Genomic DNA, 20,121 nt, shown 5'->3' with positions numbered 1-20,121 from the left:
TCTTTGGGCAAGTTAGTCTGAAGCTGTCAACTTCAGATTGCTATATATTGATATAGCTACATATTTACATATTTATATAGCTATAAATACCTCCTCCCCTTCTTTTTTTTGTAGCTGATGAGCTTTTTGTTGAATTTAAAAGATATTTCTGGAAAATTTATGAACTGTGCATAATCTAAAAATATAATCTTCCATGTCTGTTTTACAGTTCCAATCCCTAAAATATTAATCTGAAAAAGGTTTTAGGCTATGAATCATAGTGGATTTCTTACTGCGCAGTGGGGTAACTTGTATGATGAAAACATTTGAGTAAATAACATTTTACAAAAGGTTTATCTGCTTTATAGCTTTGGTCTCAGAACCATTTTATATGAGGTATTAAAGGGTGTGATTAATACACGGTAACTTAATCATACTGTACTGATTAATGTGACTGGAAAAAAATATTTTTAAGAGATACTAGTCTCTGACAGTGCAAATAACCCCTTCCTGTAATCTTTGAAGTTTTATTTAATGGCAGTGTCACCTATGGTGTGTTTGGGGGTTTTTCCCTCACTGGTAGGGATCAGTGTGCAGGTGTCTCATGCAGGGGTGCGGCGGGGCCGGGCTTTGGGCCATGTGTCTGCGGTCTGCACCGTGTGCAGGAGGGAAGAAAGGCCCAGAAAGGAGGGATAATGAAGTTCTGCTAGGAATGGCTCCCAGTGCCCCAGTGTAAGAGCTGGTTAAGGAGCCTGCTCTTGGTTCTAACTGTGGAGTGTAAATTGGGCTCTGTGTGTGACTTACAGCTGCGCTCTGTGAACGGATGCTGCTGTCACGGCTCTTGAACCTGTCAGTGTTTCAGTGCTGTAGGTGCTGGGCTGCTTTGGAAAGGAAAGTAACCTTTGTATAATTCATAGCTTTGAAGAGTCAGTCTGAAAAGCTCCATTAATTTATACCTGTTGCTCTAGGCAAGATGATCTTGTGTTACCAATCTTCTCTCAAGCAAAAGCTTGATATTAAGGGCCCTTCAGGACTACTGTAGTCCATTTAATATTTAAGATTTTATATGAAAAATATTTTACAAATGCATTTAAATTTGGAGGAGATGCATCACATTTTATTCAGTACAGTGAGTTGAGAGATTGGGGAAGGAGGAACTCCTTTAAAACAGTCAAGAATTACACAAAACAGAAGAAATAACTTCATTGCTGTAGTTTTTTACTTTTTTGGTGTAAGCTGCAGATGAATAGAGTTTGAAGTGTTTCAGAGTTAACCACAAGATAGGCTGGAACAGTTTGCTACTAATGAAGGAACTTTTATTAATATATATACCAGTAAACAGCTAACCCACAAGAATAGGTGTGCTCTGTGGGAATTGTGGTTTCTTCATATTAAACATGACTTCAGAAAATACAATGGTAATATCCTTGTTTACTCTTTAGCTTAGTGTCTGAAGGGGATGAGGTTTGTAGGATTACAGTCAATACTAGTATTGTGAAGCTGTGGAAGACATAGGTAGGGCTAGAGAGGGGCAGAACCAGACTCATGCATGTTTTGAATGACCTTAGCTGCAGGAAAAGCTTTGGATGGAAAATGTTGGATATAAAGCACAGAACCACAGGAACCCAGCCTGTATAAATTATCTTCTTTCATGGAATATTTATTAAGAGAATGTAAATGGGCTTTGGATTTAATTATTTGCTGAAGAAGTTAATTAATGGTGTTATTGAAGTTTGAAAGAAACCAGGTTTTAATGCTATTTTGAGTTTTTCTTCCTAAATGATGTGGAGTTTTTGCATTATTCTCTTAGCAAAATCTGTTCTGCAAAACTTTCTTGTTTGATTTGGGTTTTGTTTGTGGGGGCTTTTTGGTTTTGTGGTAGAATTAGGAACTATACCCAACCTTATGCTTGCTGGACACCTTGTATTGGATGAGACATCAGGTCTCTAGTGCAACCTCCTGCTCAGAGCAAGGTCAGTGGTGAGGTCAGACAGGGTTTCTCAGTTCTTCCTCCACTCTAGTATTGAAAACTTCCAAGGATGGAGACTGTCCAGCCTCTCTGGGCAGCCTGTTCCAGTGCTTTGCCATCCTCACAGTACATATTCGTATCCTCAAGGTGAAAAAGCTTCTCCTATGAGCAGTCTGAAAGTCTCACATTTCATTTTACGCCTCTCTCTCGTGCTCCCATCATGTACCACTATGAAGAGACTTCTTGATTATGTCCTGGCAGGAGACAGGGCTCCTTCAGCCTCTCCTCACACAGCAGGTGCTCCTGACCATTTTGGTGCCCCTCTGCTGAACTCGCTTTAGTTTGTTGATGCCTTTCCTGTATGAGGAGGTCCAAAATTGGATTCAGTATTCTAGATTGTAACCCTGAGAGAACTTGATGGATACCAGCTATTCTTTAATTCCATTCTGGACACTTGTGATTTTGTAAAGAGACAGTACTTGATTAAAACTCCGTTCCCATGGTATAGGTTGTGTAGATAAAGCATTTCTGTTTTCTGGAGAGGGGAAAAGGGCAGTGTGTTTCTACGTTGTCTGAGGGCACGCAAGGTCACAGTCTGCAGTATTGTCCTCTGATAATCACTTTTTTTGTATTATGCATTAAATTCAATAAGTAATAAATCAGAGGCACATTTGCTTTAAGTTAAAATTGATCTCTGTTTTGAGGTTATATGTCTTATGTGACAGTGGAATGGAGTTTTGAAATCTATTTTATCCAGTTTTTATAGCTGTTGCATTGTTTCAGCTTTCTGCACTGTATGGCTTGCTACTTAGATGAAAACTGGATGCTGGAAAACTCGTTTTTCCTTTCATGTTTAGAGCAATGTGGATTGTGTTGTCCTTTATCATGCAAGTCTTCCCATCAAAGTAAAATATGCTCAACTAGGACTAACGAGGGGTTTCAGCCTCCTTTGGTATATTTAGATGCTATGTATGTGAACACCTATTTTAACCAGTTTTGTTATGGCTTACAACTTGAGATGTATAATATTTTTGTGTAAAGCTTCCCTTAAATACTCTTTCCAAACCAGTATGCTTATGTGGCAATGCTTGTTGGGTGCCTTCCTCACTAAACTCTTTAAATTATGGTTGATGTTGGAATATAAGAGTGCTGCTTTTACCCAGGGTGCTTTAGTCATATTACTTAATGATATCACCACTTTCTTTTTTATTAGAGAATGAATTTATTATTTAGTTTGTGTACCAGATCCAGAAGAAATAAATAATGTGACGTGTTGCTCTCTGTGTGCTGTTTCCTTGTGTCAGGATTGGTTTATGGCAGCATTTTTTGTAGAACTGTTCTGCAGCCCTGCTTCTGTAATGTGGTTATATTGTTTTCTTCTTTGTGTAAGGCTATACAGCAAATGCTGCTGAATGTGTTGGACAGAACTGAGTAGTGGAAAAATCTTAAGTTGCTGCTTTCCAATGACCTCCGGTGGAAAAGCACACACCTCCGTGCTTCCCAGAATCTTTGGTTAAAAAAAATACTTGCCTTCACCTTGAAAGATTCCATCAGACTACCTCTGTCTAAGGAGTTTCTGCATCTGTTGGACTGCTGGGATTGTCCCATTGTCCCAACCATTTAATCCTATGGAAGCTGAAGTGTTTTACATCACTGCAGAAACATCTGTGCCAGCATTGGAGACGAGAAGGATTTGTGTGCCCATATATATGCCAGATACACATATACATATATATATATGTCTGCATACAAATATATGTATGTATAAATCACCAGTACATGTATTTAACTGTTGGACCTACTCCTGTTTCCATTTCAAACTTTCTTGTTTTGGCTTAGATGTTGTTAGATGTGATATTCGTAAGGAATGTACAACCTATGGGGTCTGCTGTTCATTTTGTGACATTGGTGACATTTCATTGTCACTAAAAGTCAAGATTGTTTTTGTTAGGTAGCAAAGTTGCAAATTAGATAGATAGTTTTGAAGATAGTGCATTTTGTTTTGGGGGTTTAAGGAGAATCGTCTGATTACCTTTGAATGCTTTAGTGGGAAAGAAAGAAACAGTCCTAAGTGAGTTCCAAGCCTGAATTAAGATAATGTGATACAGTAACTTGATCTTCTACCTTTCTAATTTTAATTTGCTGTTATCAGAGTTTTTTAATTTAATTTTTGATTTTGAAGGCAAGGATTGTGATTTTTCTGAAACAGCGAAAGTAAGGAAATAGAATCAAATTTGTATTTTCTAAATATTTCCTTGTCTTCAAGACTAACATGTTTTTTTCCCTTAATTTCAAGTTCCCTGAATGTGTTTTTTTTGTGAGTTAATAAAATTCTGATGGTGTCTCATGATATGCATTGAAAGGATTTGTGAATCAGCAGATGACTTCAGCCTGTATTACTCATGGAAATCTGTGTCGATCCTGTGATGACAGTGTATTCATCCTCTTATCAGTACTTATAAATGACTGAAAATACTTTCAGTGATTCTGTGGCATTTTCCATATTAGCTTGCCACTGTTTTATTAGATCTGTTTTTGAAAGCATGTTCATTAACAAAATCTTTCCTGCTGATACTACTATTAGATAGTATAAATTATCTTTGGTAGTTCATTAAGACAGGAAAAAATAATTTTTTCAGTTCCAAAGAAACTTGCAGTTCCTTTTTAACCTCACCATTAGTGAACTGGGTAGAAGGACAACACAATGTGACAGCGTGACTGTCTGTTTACTGTTAGTTTCAGACATTAATAAGATGTTTTATTCTTGTCTGCACGCTTTTACAAGAAGTGAAAATATAATAAAATCTGATGTCAGATCAACTTGTCCCCTTTATCTGTCTTCATAGGCACAGACTCTTGTGTTGACTGATAGTAGTCACAGACATAGTAGCTCAAGATAGTTGTAGAATTGTATTCTGACTAAACAGCTAAACACTTGTGAATTCTCAGGGGGGATGTAAAATTTGAGAGAATCACTTTTACTCTGTGATTATTATGCACTAGTTCCTAGATTAAGATGCTGATTAAATTGTATGAGGAGGTGAAATTTAGACTTTATGAAAGTCTTCTAGCCACTAATTACAGGATTTTACTGCTACTCTGAGGATACACTTTTACTATTTTAAACTGTGGATAATGTTTGGTGTGTTGAAAAGATGAAGTTTTGTGTGCATGCAGCTTGTAGTGGTTGCTTTTGCTTGTGTAGTAGTGTATTACACTGTGGTTTTCTTCCAGTAATATTACTTACACAGCTTCGAGGGCACTGTTTTTCTTGGACTATTTATTGATACTTGTTCTAACTAATTCTAAAAGCCAATATCCAAAAGATAATCAGAAGGCAGTGCTGAAACTGTTTTGAAGCTGTTGATGTATTTGAGAAACATGTTGTGAAGGAAAGCAAACTATGCCTGGCTTTTTGCCTGGTTAGAGACAAGCACTTTCTCCTGCTTGGAGTAACAACCTGCTGGCTGAACAGTGGTTCTTCACTGTACAAGTTCTTCTATCAGCTGCACCCACACCAGAAACTCCCACAGAAGTGTGGGTACCCACCCATAACAATCATCACCATTTGGGGTATTGAACATAAAGGGGTTTATGTTTATCTTGGCTTGCAGGCAAGTCAGGTAAAGGAGTCAGCCTACCTTGAGAATAAATAGTGTACAAGTGGCTCCTAATAATTTATAGGACAGTCTGTCCAATGACAACATGAATTTTTCTTGCAACCTATAAATTTGTTGTTAATGTGATGTAGAGTCAATCAATAATTGATTCACACATTTCAAGGTTCATCTGCCTGGGCATTTAAATTACTCCAGAGGCAATCTGTAAGCTTGCTTGACTTCAAATGAAAGGTCATCAGCATCACTCATGTCCAAAAATTAATAATTAGAACTTGGCTTTGACTCAAATACAAAATGAACTGAAGTCATGTTAATTATGAGTTCTGCAAAAGCATCCATGCAAGCAAAAGTGCCTGCCTGTGTCAATTATATTATAGAATTGGAGACTGGATTGTAATTGTATGGTTTTCTTGTGTTAAAGTCAGTTAAATTTTATCATACTATAGGTTAGTTTAGTGCAAGCAAGTGATAGGCAGCGTTAAATTTGCAGACTTTCTTAATGAACACCTGAGCAATCTTTTAGGCTGCATTTGGATGGTGAGCAGTAAGGTGCTATCTAAGGATAGAGGTGTCTGTCTGTCTGCACTCCCACCCAGCCAGCAGGAGCGTAACAACTTCCCGTTTTTAAGGTTATCTGTTATCTGGTTCCACCCCCACACCTGAACCCAGAGCCAGCTTAGAAGTGACATTAGCTGCTCAAGCAGCATGACTTCACATGGGGTTCAGGTTAGCCAGGTGTATTCATTTTGTTTACATCTTGAAGGTCTTGAGTCTTTCTAAACTGCTTTAGTAAATCTGTCTTAAGGCAGTGGGCGACTGTCAGTTCTTACGCTGGTAAATGTTGTGTACACATGCTGTGAAATAATAGAATTTGTGTTGAGGTATCTAATTAAAAAGAAACGTGTTTAAACTCTGATTCCATTATGAAGGGTGTGAGTCTTAACTGTTACAAACCAACAGCAATCCTTGGAAAATGGTCTTCTGTAACTTTGAAGTTCAGAATTACTTCTAACAGTCTGTAGTGTAATTTAATAATGCTGGCAGTGGTAGATGCTAATGAATGTCATTTTTGTGTGGATTTTTCATGTTTTTATACTTGCTTTGGTTTGGTGGCTCTGTTGATCAGTATTTGTACAAAATCAGAATAATACAAAACTGTTAGAATTAGGTTGCTAGGAAAAAATGCTGTATTTTCTCACACAGAAAATTTGTAACATTGCTAGAAAAGTTATCTTGGCATTTCAAATGTGTGGTGGTGTACTAATACAAATTTCAGAGCATTCAGAAATTTCCCGTTTTTGTTGAGGGCTATTAAGTCTTTCTCTAGTGGAAAAAACAGTTAAGAGGGGCATGAAGAGTGGAGCAGCATATCGTGTCCTTTTATCAAGGCACATTTATTGTGCCTGTTATACATGATAGATTTCTGGACAATAGGAACATATTCAGCAGTTGCTATTTGGAGGAAATACAGGTGATTAACTACTGTGAGGCTTGGTTAGCTGCTGTGTCTGGAGAACAGCTGTGTCAGGTCTTTTCTTAGTCTGTGCTTGGAAGGAAAGGAAAACTTGTGCTGCAACAGGTTTACTAGATCACTCACTAGCGAAACTGTTGTTATCAATGTTGTTTAAACAGATATCCCTGTTAAGAAAATGTTTAAAAGACATGAAAGCAACAACAAAAAATTGTAATCTAAAGACCTAATGATTCAATTTCTCTCGTTCTAAGAAAAAGGTACTGCTAATAGTCTTGGAATAAATCTGTTTAAATACTGGGAAAGCTTAAGAGGTATTGGAAGAATTAAATTATATTTTTAGAGAAAGATGGAGCAGTATAGAATGATAGAACAGAATAATTCTTATTGGAAGGAACCTCTGTACACCATTAGATCTAACCCATCTTGTTCAGAGCCAGGCCAGCTTCAAAGCTGGAACCAGCTCATAAAGTTTGATTTGGTTGCTCAGAGCTTTATCCGGCCACATTTTGGATGTTTCCAAGGATGGAGATTCCACAGCTTTGCTAGGCAACCTCTTCCAATGTTTGACTGCTCTCATTGTGAACAAAAATCTCCCTGCTATCTAATTCTTGTTGCAAGGCATTAGCCATCTGTTGTATAGGTTGTTTTGAATAGTATCGCTTATTCTTAATGAGTCCTGTGAGGCAAAACACTTAAACGCTCACTTTTCAAATTCAAATAAACCACTGTGTTCTGCAAAACTAATTGTTAGTGGCAGGGGTTTCACTTCTCTCTTCCCGGTCAAGTCCTACTTACTGAAGCTGCAGATTTGCAGGAAGTTTTGCTTTTATATTCCTTCTCCTTCTGTGTGAAATTACCATCTGCATTTTGTGCAGTAACAGAGCCATCTCTCTGTTTCTCTGCTCTTAGTATTTGACATGCAAAACTTGTCCCAAAGTGCATTTGCTCAGATATTTAAGAAGTGTTTAATTTGCAGCAAACACTTATTATTAGTAAGCAATATTTAGCCTATTAGTAATGTACTTCCTCTTGAATTGCAACAAGTGGACTAATTCATCTTCAGAAGACCTGGTGAATTTATTTCCTGGGAAATAAAAAAGCATTTGTGTACGTGCTAGTACGGTATAATGGGTAACTTCACTTCCTAAACAACCCTAGAGCATTTCTGGAATACAGTCCTTTTTCTTAGTCCTAATTATAGAGTGAGTTATTAATGACTAAAAGCCTGCAGAGGAGAGCTTGTTGACAGTTTGGCTGCCCCTGGAGAATATAGCTGGCAAGGTACTTTGATTTTTCTAAGCTAACAAGGTATCTGCCTTTTTGTTAGCAGTCCTAACCTAAGCATCAAAGGTTAAACAGACTGCTTCAGGCCTGATTTGAGAAGAAACACTTTCAACATAAAACTGAACTGTGTGAGAAACATGGAGCTAATTGTTAGTGTTAGAATTTCTTTATTATTTTCTTTGAAAACATCTGCAAGTTCCTGTCCCTCTCTTCGGATGTAGACCCAAAATTAAAATATAAACTCACATAAAAACGCTTCTTTAGAAATAAACAATACTCCTCAGAGTTTTTGTGAGGAAAAGGATCCTGGCTGCTTTGTTGATGTTAGCACTGTGTGCTTATCGGAGACAATTTCTCTGGATCTCTGATTTCATGGGAAAAGCTGAAGAGTTAGAAACTGCAAAGGTCCTTTATTAACCCACAGCTGTAGGAGAGGTCAGTTCTCACCAGCCTAGGGAGCAAATGCTGTTGCTGGTGCTGCAGAGTAGTTGATGGCCAAATATCTTGTTTGACAGTTTCCAATGGCTTTAGGGTGAGAATTTTTGTAAGAGGTGGGGCTGGAGAAAGTCCTTTTGGTGTTACATAAGTTGTTACAGCTCTCAGCTTATCATTGGAAATGTTGTTATATGGGTTCCTTATATCTGACTTCCTGTAGCAAGGCACGTTGGAAAAAGGATGAGAAGTTGATAGCACACCAAACATCCTCTGCTGTTTGTGGCCCAAGTGGGACTTAGCATGAACAATTTGTGGGATTTTTGTTGCTGTTGGGGTTTTTTTGGTTATTTGGTTGGTTGGTTGGTTTTGGTTTGCTTGGTTTTGGTTTGTTTTTTTAAATCAAGGCATGTCTTGAGCTATTTACTTATGGCTGCATGAGCTGATTGATTTTTAGCTGTCCTTTACTCATCAGAAAGAGTGTTATCTCTTGGGAATTTCATTACTCTGAAACATCAAAATATTTCTTTATGCCTTATTCTGGTTTTGGGGGGACGTCCTGCTGTGCTAGACAACAGGGTCAAAACTGTAAGACCTGAAACTGCTGGGTATTATGAAAGGAGAAACTCCAAATCTTTAAGCAAAAAAATTGGTCAAGTTTTCATTTTTGGCTCTTTGAAATATAATCCTTTTGAACGCCTTTGTATTTTTGTTTTCTGAATATACTCACAGGGTGTTACTGTTTTGCTGCACTTGGTGGGAATTCTAGTTTGGATGTTTATCTAAAAATTGTTAATAAACCCAGAAAAATTCAGAACCTTGAATAAGTGAGCACTTCGTTCACTACTCTCTCTAATTCTAAGGCTAAGAGCACGTCAGCCATGACCTTTCTAATTCTAAAGTAAGATCTTTAATTTCTTATTTCTTTAAAATTTGTGATTTTTATAGAGCCATTCTTTTGGACAGAAGAATAAAGGGCTCACTACGTATAAGACTCTACAGAAATTGTCTTGTGTTTTCTGTACAATTAACTGAAATAATTGATTTTGGGGAGGAGGGAAGACTACCAGTTTAAACTGAAATAAGCTTTCTTCACTCCATATTTTTGCATTACATGAGTGCAGTTACACAGATAGGTAAAATATTTATCTTTAATGAGTAGCAATATTTCACAGGGGATAGCAAAACATCTAGATAGTACTGTGAGGGGAAAGTTGATAGAAATTCCTGACTTTAATTCAACTGAGATAAAATACTAAATTATGTTGTTTTATATAGACCATACAGCTGAATGGCTGCATGAAGGTGTGAAGAAAAATCATCGAAGAAATGCCATACTAGAAGAAAAAAAAAAGCAAGAAATGGCTTCCACATAATGTCTCTGTGATGTGATTAAATAATACAAAATGTGTAAAATGTTATCTAGCAGCATTTCAAGTTATTTTAGTGGTTCTGTTCTGTGAAAGTTATAGCAACATAATTCAATAAATTATGTTACTTGTTATATTTAAATTATCTGGTAATAATCAGGTTTAAATGGTCATAAATTCAAGTGTATCTCTCTAACTAAGGATTGTAACTAGTTTAGTTTTAAAACATTAACTTGTTTAATAATTAAATGGTACAGTGTGCCACTGGCAAAGTCAACAAGAACACAGGAAGGAGCTGAAAACATTTCAGACTTGAAAAGTACCTCAGAAATATGTTTCATTTCTGGAATAGAGCAGTAAAGCATCAATATAAATAGTTCTGCCTTTTAGAGATCATATTTTACTAAGTTTAGCAATATTAATTTCCTTTTTTCTTTTTTCTTTTTTTTTTTTCTTTTCAGCCATAATCAGCAGACCACGTCATTTAGACATCCTGTGACAGGACAGGTCTCTCCAGAAAATATTGAATTTATTTTGCGGGAAGAGTAAGTAGTTTTATACCCATGTCAAGAGATCTAAAACAGTAGCACATTAACCTACAGTAGATTAGTACTTTAGATTATTAACAGTTCTTTTGATATTGTAGCAAAAATGTCATTGAGATTTATGCTTAAAATTTTACTTCTCATTGTGATAGTATGTTTTTGATTCCAGCAGTGTTCCATGCTAGGGCTTGAGAGAAAATCTTTATCAAATCTTTTAAAAAACCCAAACAAACCCAAAAATAAACAAACAAAAAAGGCAATATATATAGGATATTTGAACAGTGATGCTTTAGCCTTGTATGAATATCAGATATACAAAACATAAATGAAAAATGTTTTTAGAGCAAGCTGGAAGGTTTATACTGAAATTGAAATACACAAAATATTACTAGTTTCCGTTGTACTTCCTTGATTATCTTATGTTTAAGATGTTCTACATTGATTAGACATTCTTCTTTATTCTGGAGAAATGGTGTAGAATGTGTTAGTTTCCAGCATATTTTATCTTGATTGTCTGATTTGAAAAAATAAAAAAGAAAAATGAAGAATTATGCATATGTTCAAACTGGTGAATTTGGGCATGTCTTTGGTCTTGGATTGGATCATGCCCTGCTTCATTGTAGGGTTTAACTACTGCTGTCATCCTTGCTGTACACTGGATTGCTCCTGGAATCCCTCCTGTAATGGAACGACTGTAATGGTGTCTTCCCTAGACAGAAGACACAGAGTCTAGGAGAAGGTTCTACATCACTTCTAAAACCACTCCAAAGGCAACAAGAATGGGACACCACCAGATAGCTTTTCCTTTTCCAACACTGTTTAAGCAGCCTCTAGCCCCTCATTTATCGCAGAGGCTGATCATCATGCTGTAATGGCCTTGATGTGGGGGTTTGTGTGGCTGCCCAGATGATTCTGAACACTTTGCATTTCAAACTCTCTGATATTTAGTTTGCTTTACATTTAATTCAAAGTACTTATTAAGAAAAATGAGACACAGAGAAGGGCCATGCAAGACTCCTAGGAGACTGAGTCCTTTCTGGCAAAATCTTCTGCTGTGAACTTGGAGAGGAAAAAGGTAGAACATGACTGTAAAGCTCAGAGGTTCTGATGCAGCCCTGAGAAGGAGCTCTCAAACAGTTTAAAAAGCAAACCAACCAAATAAAAACAACATTAGCAACAAAACCCCAACAAAACCCTCCAACTTAAGAGCTGCCCTCCCCCAAATCCAAAGCAAAGCCAACAGCCAATTCTACGTTAAGGTGCCTGCTGAGAACTAGCATGAAATAAAACATTGTGGGAGAGGCCTGTGATTAAGTATGAAGGCTGTGGGATGACTACTGAGCTGGAGGTCGCCCCAGCTGTTCAGTGGCATGCAGGTGACTTGTTGCTCAAAGGGGTTTGTCTCGTTCCAGTTATGCAAACAAGCTGCTCCAGCTCATTTAATGAGGTGAACAGGTACATTGCAGTGGAGTAAATCTGAAAGACATTATGGACAGTAGCCATTGTGTATCTGTGTTCCAGCTTCTGTCCGCTGATTGATTTTTAATTCATCTGTTTTAAAGTTTCAGTCAAATTTAATATAAATTTGTAGATGTGTACTGGAAAATAGTTGTTTGGATACAACTCCTTGGAGTGCCTGCCTGGGTTAGTCATACTTCCCTAGGCTGTTTTTGGTTTTGTAATCATGGTAGCAGATAAAATATTAAAAGCAGAATTGAAAGAACTGCTTGATGGTGGCACATGATTTTAGTGATCTTTAATGTCTGTTAGCAAATTTTTTGGAAGAGAAATGAAAGTGCTTATTTGGAGGGCAATCAGATGAATGAGCATCTGTAGACTTCAGTTACTCAGACTGAGATGGTATCAAAACCAGGAAAAATCTTACACTATAGTAGGAATTGATGGAGAGAGGTGGGTTTTATTTTAAAAGAAGAGGGAATGGCTGGAGGGATATGTTTATAGTGGAAACAGTCTGTGCAAAAACATTTTTCTAAGCTTTATTATTGACTTAAAGTACATACAGTGTTTTTGAAAGTAGACATTTTTAATCTGTCAAGTTAAAATTGCTTTAAAAATGTCTTTTTCAAATGTGTGGGATGCTCTGGTTTCCTCAGTTTCAAACCACTTTTATGCAACAATAGGGGTTTAACACAGATGCTATTCATCACGATCATATCTGAGTTCCTGTCAAGTGACACTGCCTGACACCTGTGGATGTCTCTGCTGAAATCAAAGGAGCTGCTAGCACCTCCCTGTCTTCAGGAATTATAATAGAGCTATGCCACATTTTCATTCTTTTCCCTCAGGCATCAGGGATTTCTTACAATCAGTGTTGTTGATCATGTATTAGTTTGGAATCAGAGTAGTAGATCATATCATGTGATGAAATGACTTCCACAAGCAGGACTTGGTCAGAAAGGAAGTCTCTGGATTGGCATGGCCTGGGGAAACTTCCCATTGTGAGATCCTTTGACCACGAATACTTTTTCCTATAGCTGAAGAATCCTGTCTGAAGTAGTAGCACTCTTAAGGGTTTCATAAAAGGTGATTTGTTCTTCAGTGCGGTTGTGACATGATTTATTACTGATGGGTTGATTTTAATTTAAGATTAGGGCCAAAGACAGGAGTTGTAACCAGATATTGACTGGAAGCTAGTGGGGAGAAGAAAGCACAAACTTGTTCAGGCTGCAGCAAACATATCCATTTAAAAGGACACATTTAACATCAGAAAAGTAATTTACAGTCATCTAGAAATGATGAATGTAGGGACTGCTCTGGCCATTCCTCATCCTGGAAGCAGTGTTCTGGCAAGAAGATTTGAAAACAAGTTTTGGAGAATGACGTCAATAAATGATGTAATTCTAGCTTGATTGTGACTCAGTTGTGAACCACATGCCCTTGCTTCACTTGATCAAATGAGAACTGGGTACTTTCAGTAGAAGACTGAGACTGTATTTCACTAGTCTTTTCCCAAGGCATTTAAACAATATCACGTCAGTTTTGCTTTTTAAGCTGAAATCTGGTTTCCTCAACTCCATTGTGACTGGAATCTGTGATTTTTTAATTATATTATCTTTGATCCTTATACTATTCCTTCTTCCTAAAGGTGTTCTTATTTAGATTTTTTTTTGAAACAGTGATTCCTTATGTCCTAACACATTCTTAGCTGGGACCACTGTGAAATCACTACCTCTTATTTTGTTTTTCCAAGCTTAGCAGGTTTGGTCACTTTGTGTGTGGGATGTGTGTTCAGTACCTTTCACTAACTCTGCTTGAGAGCCAGCTTTTCTGTATGTCACTTTCAGATTTATTTTTTTTCTGATGGAGTGATTGATTATAGGTGAATGCGGTATTCAGCACATGAGCTCATTGTTTGTTATAATAATTTAATTGTACTTTGCCTTCTCTATGCCTTTACTAATAATTCTTAACATTCTTTGGCTGCTGCTACTCCTTGTGCTTAGATTTAAAAATATCCTTTCCTTGCCAGTGTTGTTTTGAGTGATAAAAGCTGCAGAGATGTATTTCATTTCCTCTTCTTTTGAATTACTTTTCTGTTGTTGACACTGAATTCAGTTTGGCATCTTATCATTTGGTTACTCATATCTGAAGATTAATTTTTTATCTATTCCTGCCAGCATTTGAGTTTTTATCCAGCATAATTTTTGTTCTCTATTGACTGGGTTTTTAGGATCACCTCTAAATAAACTGAGCATCTTGCTGTATGGGAAGCCTCTCTGGTAGACTCCCTCCATTTCACAACTGCCTCTTGATTTCTGTGCTGTACTTTCACGTTTTTAATGAACCCTTAATCCACAAAGGGACCTTTCTTAAACAACCAGTGGGAAACTGAGAATTAATGATAAGGCTGCCAGACAGGTGTTAGGTTTATTTTACCACATTGTTACATATGTGTTTCTCTGAAAAACCTATGATAGAATTTCTTAGGATAGATGTATGTACTGTTTAGATTTCTCCTCTCTTATCTTTCTTTAAATAACAATTCTTTAAGTAATTGTATACAGAAAGGAAGAATAAGGCATATTGCACCCACATACCTAATTTTATCTGTGTTAAACACTAGTAGTTGTGTATTAGGATCTGTATGATGTATTTGCCATAGTAGTGTGTTTGTGAATGAGAAGATAGTACTTTATCTTTTAGAAAAGATTAGACCTGAACATAAATGTAGACATATAGGGGGAAAAAATACAGTGTGCTTAATCCAGTGAATGTTATCTTCTTTCTTGCCTGTTTTTGTGTGACTGATGAAACCTTTGTATTACCTCTGGGTAGAGAGCCATCTTATTTTATTTATTGCATTTGGTTACTATAGCAGCAAAAATATCAGGTGGAGAGAAAAGAGGAAACCCAAACAACTCAGAAAGAAATATCTGCCATGTTTACATATATAGAAATACTAGGACAGTTGTTTTTTCTTCTAGCTGATTAGGAGATTTATGGGTATTAAAACCAGATTGACACGATGTTATTGCATCATGTATGATCCAACAAAATTAAGTTTTTAAGTTGCAGTTGTGAATGTTGATCTTCCAAGTCGACCGATCTTTATGGTCTATTAGAGCAAAGGAATGTGTTCTCTCATGAGTATTGCATTTTCAATATGGGCTACTGGTGTAGTTGTTTTTTTTATTGTTGTTCAGTGTTGGTTTTAATAACTCGAATATTGGCTATATAACTCTTTTAGCTGGTAAATGTTATTTCTGTAGACATACTAGCACTGCATAAGTAGTGCAGAGAGCTGCTTGACAGGAGCTACTATATAGAGTGTTATTTTCAAGTACTTAAAAAAATTTACACAGTACTGGGGCTCCAAATGTACATACTGCAATTCTCTGTGTGTATACACACACTTGGGGGAGGCACTAAGAAAACCAGCCTGAAAATAGTCAAAACCCATCACTATGAAGACAGAATGTGGTATCTTGGATAACAGATATTATCAGACATCTTCGGTAATAGTGATATTGAACTAATGCTTCTGAATGCACCGTTAGTGCTGTAGTCACTTATTTTTAAAGTTGAATCTGTAAATACTGTTAGAACAGCATTAACTCCATTAACATGCCAGGATGTTTCATGTAATTCTTCATATTCTGCCTATTTTTATTTGATTTAAAACCAGACTGAGAATATTAATTAGCTGTTAAGAGACTTGAATACCTGAGTTTTGTTATGTTCTGATTTCATGCAACAAATCTATTGTATCCTTGAAATATATACAAATACTGAAGTTAATTTTCAGTATTGTTTGGTGTTTTCTGTTACGTGTCAGATACAGCAAGTTTAGATAACTAGTATTTGCTGACAAAGACTTTTTATTTTTAGGAGAATAATATTGTATTTTCTCTTTCAATGGACTAAATGTCTCTTTTGCTGGCTATTTGAATTCTTCCATGGCAACAACCTCACATTTTTTAAAAAGCATTTTCCTGCTTGTGAATTTGAAGTTCATCATTAATTTGGTACTATTAGAAAAGGAAAGCTCGATATATTGGCAGTGATCACTTCCAGTAGCAAATGGAAGAGAAATCACTATATGACCACATCATAAATGCTTAGAAATTACACATTCATCATTGCATTATGGTTTTCTGATTGTGATGGTCTTGTTAAACATATAAAGCTTATCTTCCTCTCTAGTTCTTCTACCTTTTTTTTTTTTTAAAGTGAAGTATGTTTAGCCGGCTGTGAACATTATCTTGAGGAATAGTGAAAATCAGTTCAATCAGAGTTGAATTTTTAAATTAAAACCATTCCTCTGGGATTATTAATTTTTTTTTATTAATTCTTTTATTGGAAAAATTAAATCCAATTTGTCAACACTTAAATTTTATTTTTTCATTTTTCTCTTTTCTGAGAAAGGTAGCTCTCTGAAATAGCTACTCTGTTAGAAGGAAGGTACGTAATCCAATCATGTTATCTAAAGTCTGGAAAGGCAACAGATTTTCTGCACATGTATGTTATGTGCTCTTTCCACCTCCTCCTTTCCTCCCTCCTCGACCCAGTAAGTACCTGGATAATAACGTGTGACTGTCCTACACTGTAACGCTCAATAGTTTGTGGTGGGGACCTTGTAGAGAATCTAAACCTCAAGGCAGGAAGGGAAATCTCTTGTCTTCTGAAGCCAAACATTTTCCTTGGATGTGTTTTGGTTTCATGCTTTTGTGACTCATTTCTAGTGGCTTTCTTAATGATATAAAATCTAATATTTTCCATTTTGAGGAAGCAGTGTAGATGATTCTCACACCCCTGTTAGTGTTCCTCCCTAACTGAAGTACCTACTCTTGGTTTAGTTGCCTTGAGCAGGGAAATGGAACTATTTTGGTAAGTAGATATTAGGAGAAGGCAAGTAAGATGCAGGCACATTGTACATCTGTATTTTCTACCTATTTTGAAAGTTTATAAAGTGGGAAGGGAGCAAGACAGAAAAAGCTTAGTCAGGCAGCTTCATATATGGGAAGTGTCTTAATCTTTTAACTGTATATTCCAGTTGAAGTAGGATAGCTGGTCCATAAGAGGTAAGGCAAACTGACTCAAATGATATGATAAAGCTCTCGTGCTTTAAAGGATGGCCAGGAATTTTGGCCTGGCCTTGCTGTAGTTTGTTCTCACATCTTGGACCTGAGCTTATGTGTAAAGTCTAGCAAGAAGGGACTTAAGCCAAATAAGCAAGGCATAAAGAAAATGGGACCAAGGTTGTGTTACTTGCTTGCAAGCTTAATTGAAACTCTGTGGTAACAAATGGAAAAATGTGCTTTCCCTGACACCAAATCACCTATAAAAGCCTTTGAACTGGTAATTGTTGAGATTGTAACTGAGGAAGAGCAGTGATGGCAAACGCCTTGACGTAGATAAATCTTGTGTTGAGCTGCTACAATCACAAACTATTCTTCTCTGTTCTCATGAGTGTTAACTGCTCAGAGTTACTCTGTTTTCTGTTGTGTTCAGAACTGGAATGAATTTAAGTGCTAGCAACAGCCACATTTGGTGTGGCTTGTATGTCATATTTTTTTTTTTTTTTTTTTAATAACTGGCTTTGCTGACTTACTGAGATGGAAAAAGGAAAATCATGGGTTGTTTATTGTTTGTTTTATTTTGTTTTCTGATGTGACCGTATTGCTACTTATTCCTAAAATACAATTTGCTAAATTATGTCGTTAATGATTTTTGAAAATGCCACCTATGGTTTTAATTCACAGGTTGGTGTCAAGCTTGGCTGCTGGGGCTTCTCTTCACAACTTGCATATGCGATTCAACAAGATTTTTCCCCTCCATTTATCCTCTTATTTCTTCATCTGGGCAGCTGTACTGAATTCTTACTTGTTCAACGGGTTCTTCTGGTGGGATTGACCTCACCTATGCTTTAAACGGGTATCTGAGCTAGTTATCAGGATTTCTGGAATCTTAGTATGACTCAGAAGTTACATATTTCTAACAATATCTGCCATGAATTGCATCATTTCACTAAAAGAGTGTTTTAATAATTCATATTATGGTATGAATCATATTTTGGGCAGATGCAAAGATCTAACATTAAGTTAGTGAAAGATCTAACAGTAGGCTGGTCTCACTTTGATTTTAAATAAGAAGCCTGTTATTGCAAAGTGCTGATTCCTGTCTTTCCCTCCCCAATATTTGCTCTTTCACATGTTTGCAGCCAAGTCTCTAAATTGGGCACAGTTTAGTTTCTCTGCATTAGCCCTATCTTCTCTGAGTGCTCTTTGTTATGTCTTGATTCTCTTTGGCAGTTTTTTTTCGCTCCTGATACACAGACAAATACCAATCATCAGATGTCACTGGCGGCATCTGCCTGAGAAAGACCTGAAATGAAAATAACAGGAGTGGTGCAAAGGAAGTTGCAGATTTATGGGAAATATTTGCCTAGCCTGTCATTCGTTTGCACACTGTGAATCTTAAATATGAAAAGGCGAAGCTGACTGTTTGAAACAATGTGCTTTAGATTATCTGGTTTTGTTTATTTTCTAGACAGAATTCATCTATGTCCAAGCAACAAATAAACCAAAGACCTTCAAGCATGGTCAGTGAAACGTCCACTGCAGTAACTACATCTGCTGTTGATACAAAACCTGGCTCTAAGGTAAAGGAAAAAGCTATTGTTTCTACTTGTTGACTAGAACTTTACTCACTTTAAATCCAATACTCCTTTAAAGCTGGTTTTAATATGGCCATGGGTTTAGCCTAGAAGTCTAGTAGGACCTCAGAGTAGTAGTGTTTTCTACCCAAGCAAAAATCTTTTTGCAGCACTGTGTGCAGGTGTAACAGCAGTGTTACAGCACTTTTAGAAGCACTTGTATACCCAGATTATATTGTTCAATATAATTTGAAAAATAGGGATTATTGTGACATGGGAAGTTTGAGAGTCTTCTTATGAATGGAAGTAAGTATATATCATACTAGTATTTCTTCAAGTTTTTTGAAAGTCCAGTATATATGGCAAGAAGTGCTGCAGACTACCAAGAATTATAATTTGTATACATATATATATATAAATTTTCCATGAGACCTGACTGCTGTTCCTCCTCTTAGTAACAACTTAAATCCTCTCTGCCATCACTGCAATTCAAAAACAGTGAAGGCACTAAGTTTACACTCATAATGTTTAATAGAAGAAGAAAATGTTTAATAACATTCTTTGTCATTGACAAAGGGCTGTGTTTATTATTGCACAAAATATAATAAAATGCTGTACTTGAAGTGTCACCAGCTATTTTAATGCTTCTTTGACCTTACAGTAAATTATACTACAGTGAGAATGGTAGTGGGTGGATAAAAAGGAAAAAAAGCAATGCTGGAAGAATTAGCAGAGATAAGATAGATTTCTTAACTTTGCCCTCAGATCTTAAACTTCTCAGTTTTTTTTAAATGCAGAAGTGAACAGCCTCTTATATAATTGAGTTGAAGAAAGGACTTTGCTGAATTGGTTGCAAAGATATTTCTGTTGAATATATGAAATATTTTTCTGATGTTTTGATGTGCTTGGGTGAATATTCGAGAAGATGCAAAGAATTTCATGAAAACTTAAAAAACAATTTAAAAAAAATATTTTTTTAGATCCAAAGTGTTTAAGTCACTGCACCAACACAAAAGACTGTTGTGTGTCAAATCTCAAGAATACATTTATCTTTTAAAGTGCTAGATGAAGTTATCACTGAAAACAGTAGGCTTGGTAGGTTACCTGAATTACTTGATACATTTCTTTTTCATATTTTGACATATGAACTTACCAAAGTACATCAGCATTAGTGTTTACTTTATTTATCCTCCTCACTCTGATTTTTTTTTTGAGCCTTAGAGGCATTAGAGGCAGAAGGTTCATTTTTTCACTCCTAAAACCAGCAGACTTACTGGAGACCTGATACTCTGCTTTGAGCAGGGCAATTCTCCAGTGACACTGTTGGCTTTA

The 20,121-nt window shown here is 36.4% G+C and overlaps 1 protein-coding gene across 14 annotated transcripts in view; it reads left to right on the top strand.

The window, feature by feature from the left end:
• Positions 1–20,121, top strand: part of PLEKHA7 (pleckstrin homology domain containing A7) — a 157,884-nt gene that overhangs the window by 80,286 nt on the left and 57,477 nt on the right. For 12 of the 14 annotated variants that reach the window (XM_064657454.1, XM_064657453.1, XM_064657451.1 and 9 more), the window contains 2 exons: positions 10,590–10,673; positions 18,684–18,795. In XM_064657454.1, the coding sequence (XP_064513524.1) occupies positions 10,590–10,673; positions 18,684–18,795 (196 nt within the window). The remainder of the gene's footprint in view (positions 1–10,589; positions 10,674–18,683; positions 18,796–20,121) is intronic. The other 2 variants (XM_064657457.1, XM_064657461.1) reach the window with 1 other exon arrangement.

The sequence above is a fragment of the Pseudopipra pipra genome, chromosome 6, assembly GCF_036250125.1.
Source record: "Pseudopipra pipra isolate bDixPip1 chromosome 6, bDixPip1.hap1, whole genome shotgun sequence".
NCBI lineage: Eukaryota > Metazoa > Chordata > Aves > Passeriformes > Pipridae > Pseudopipra > Pseudopipra pipra.
Note: the sequence above shows the minus strand (reverse complement) of the source record. Positions and strands in the feature narration are given on the sequence as shown.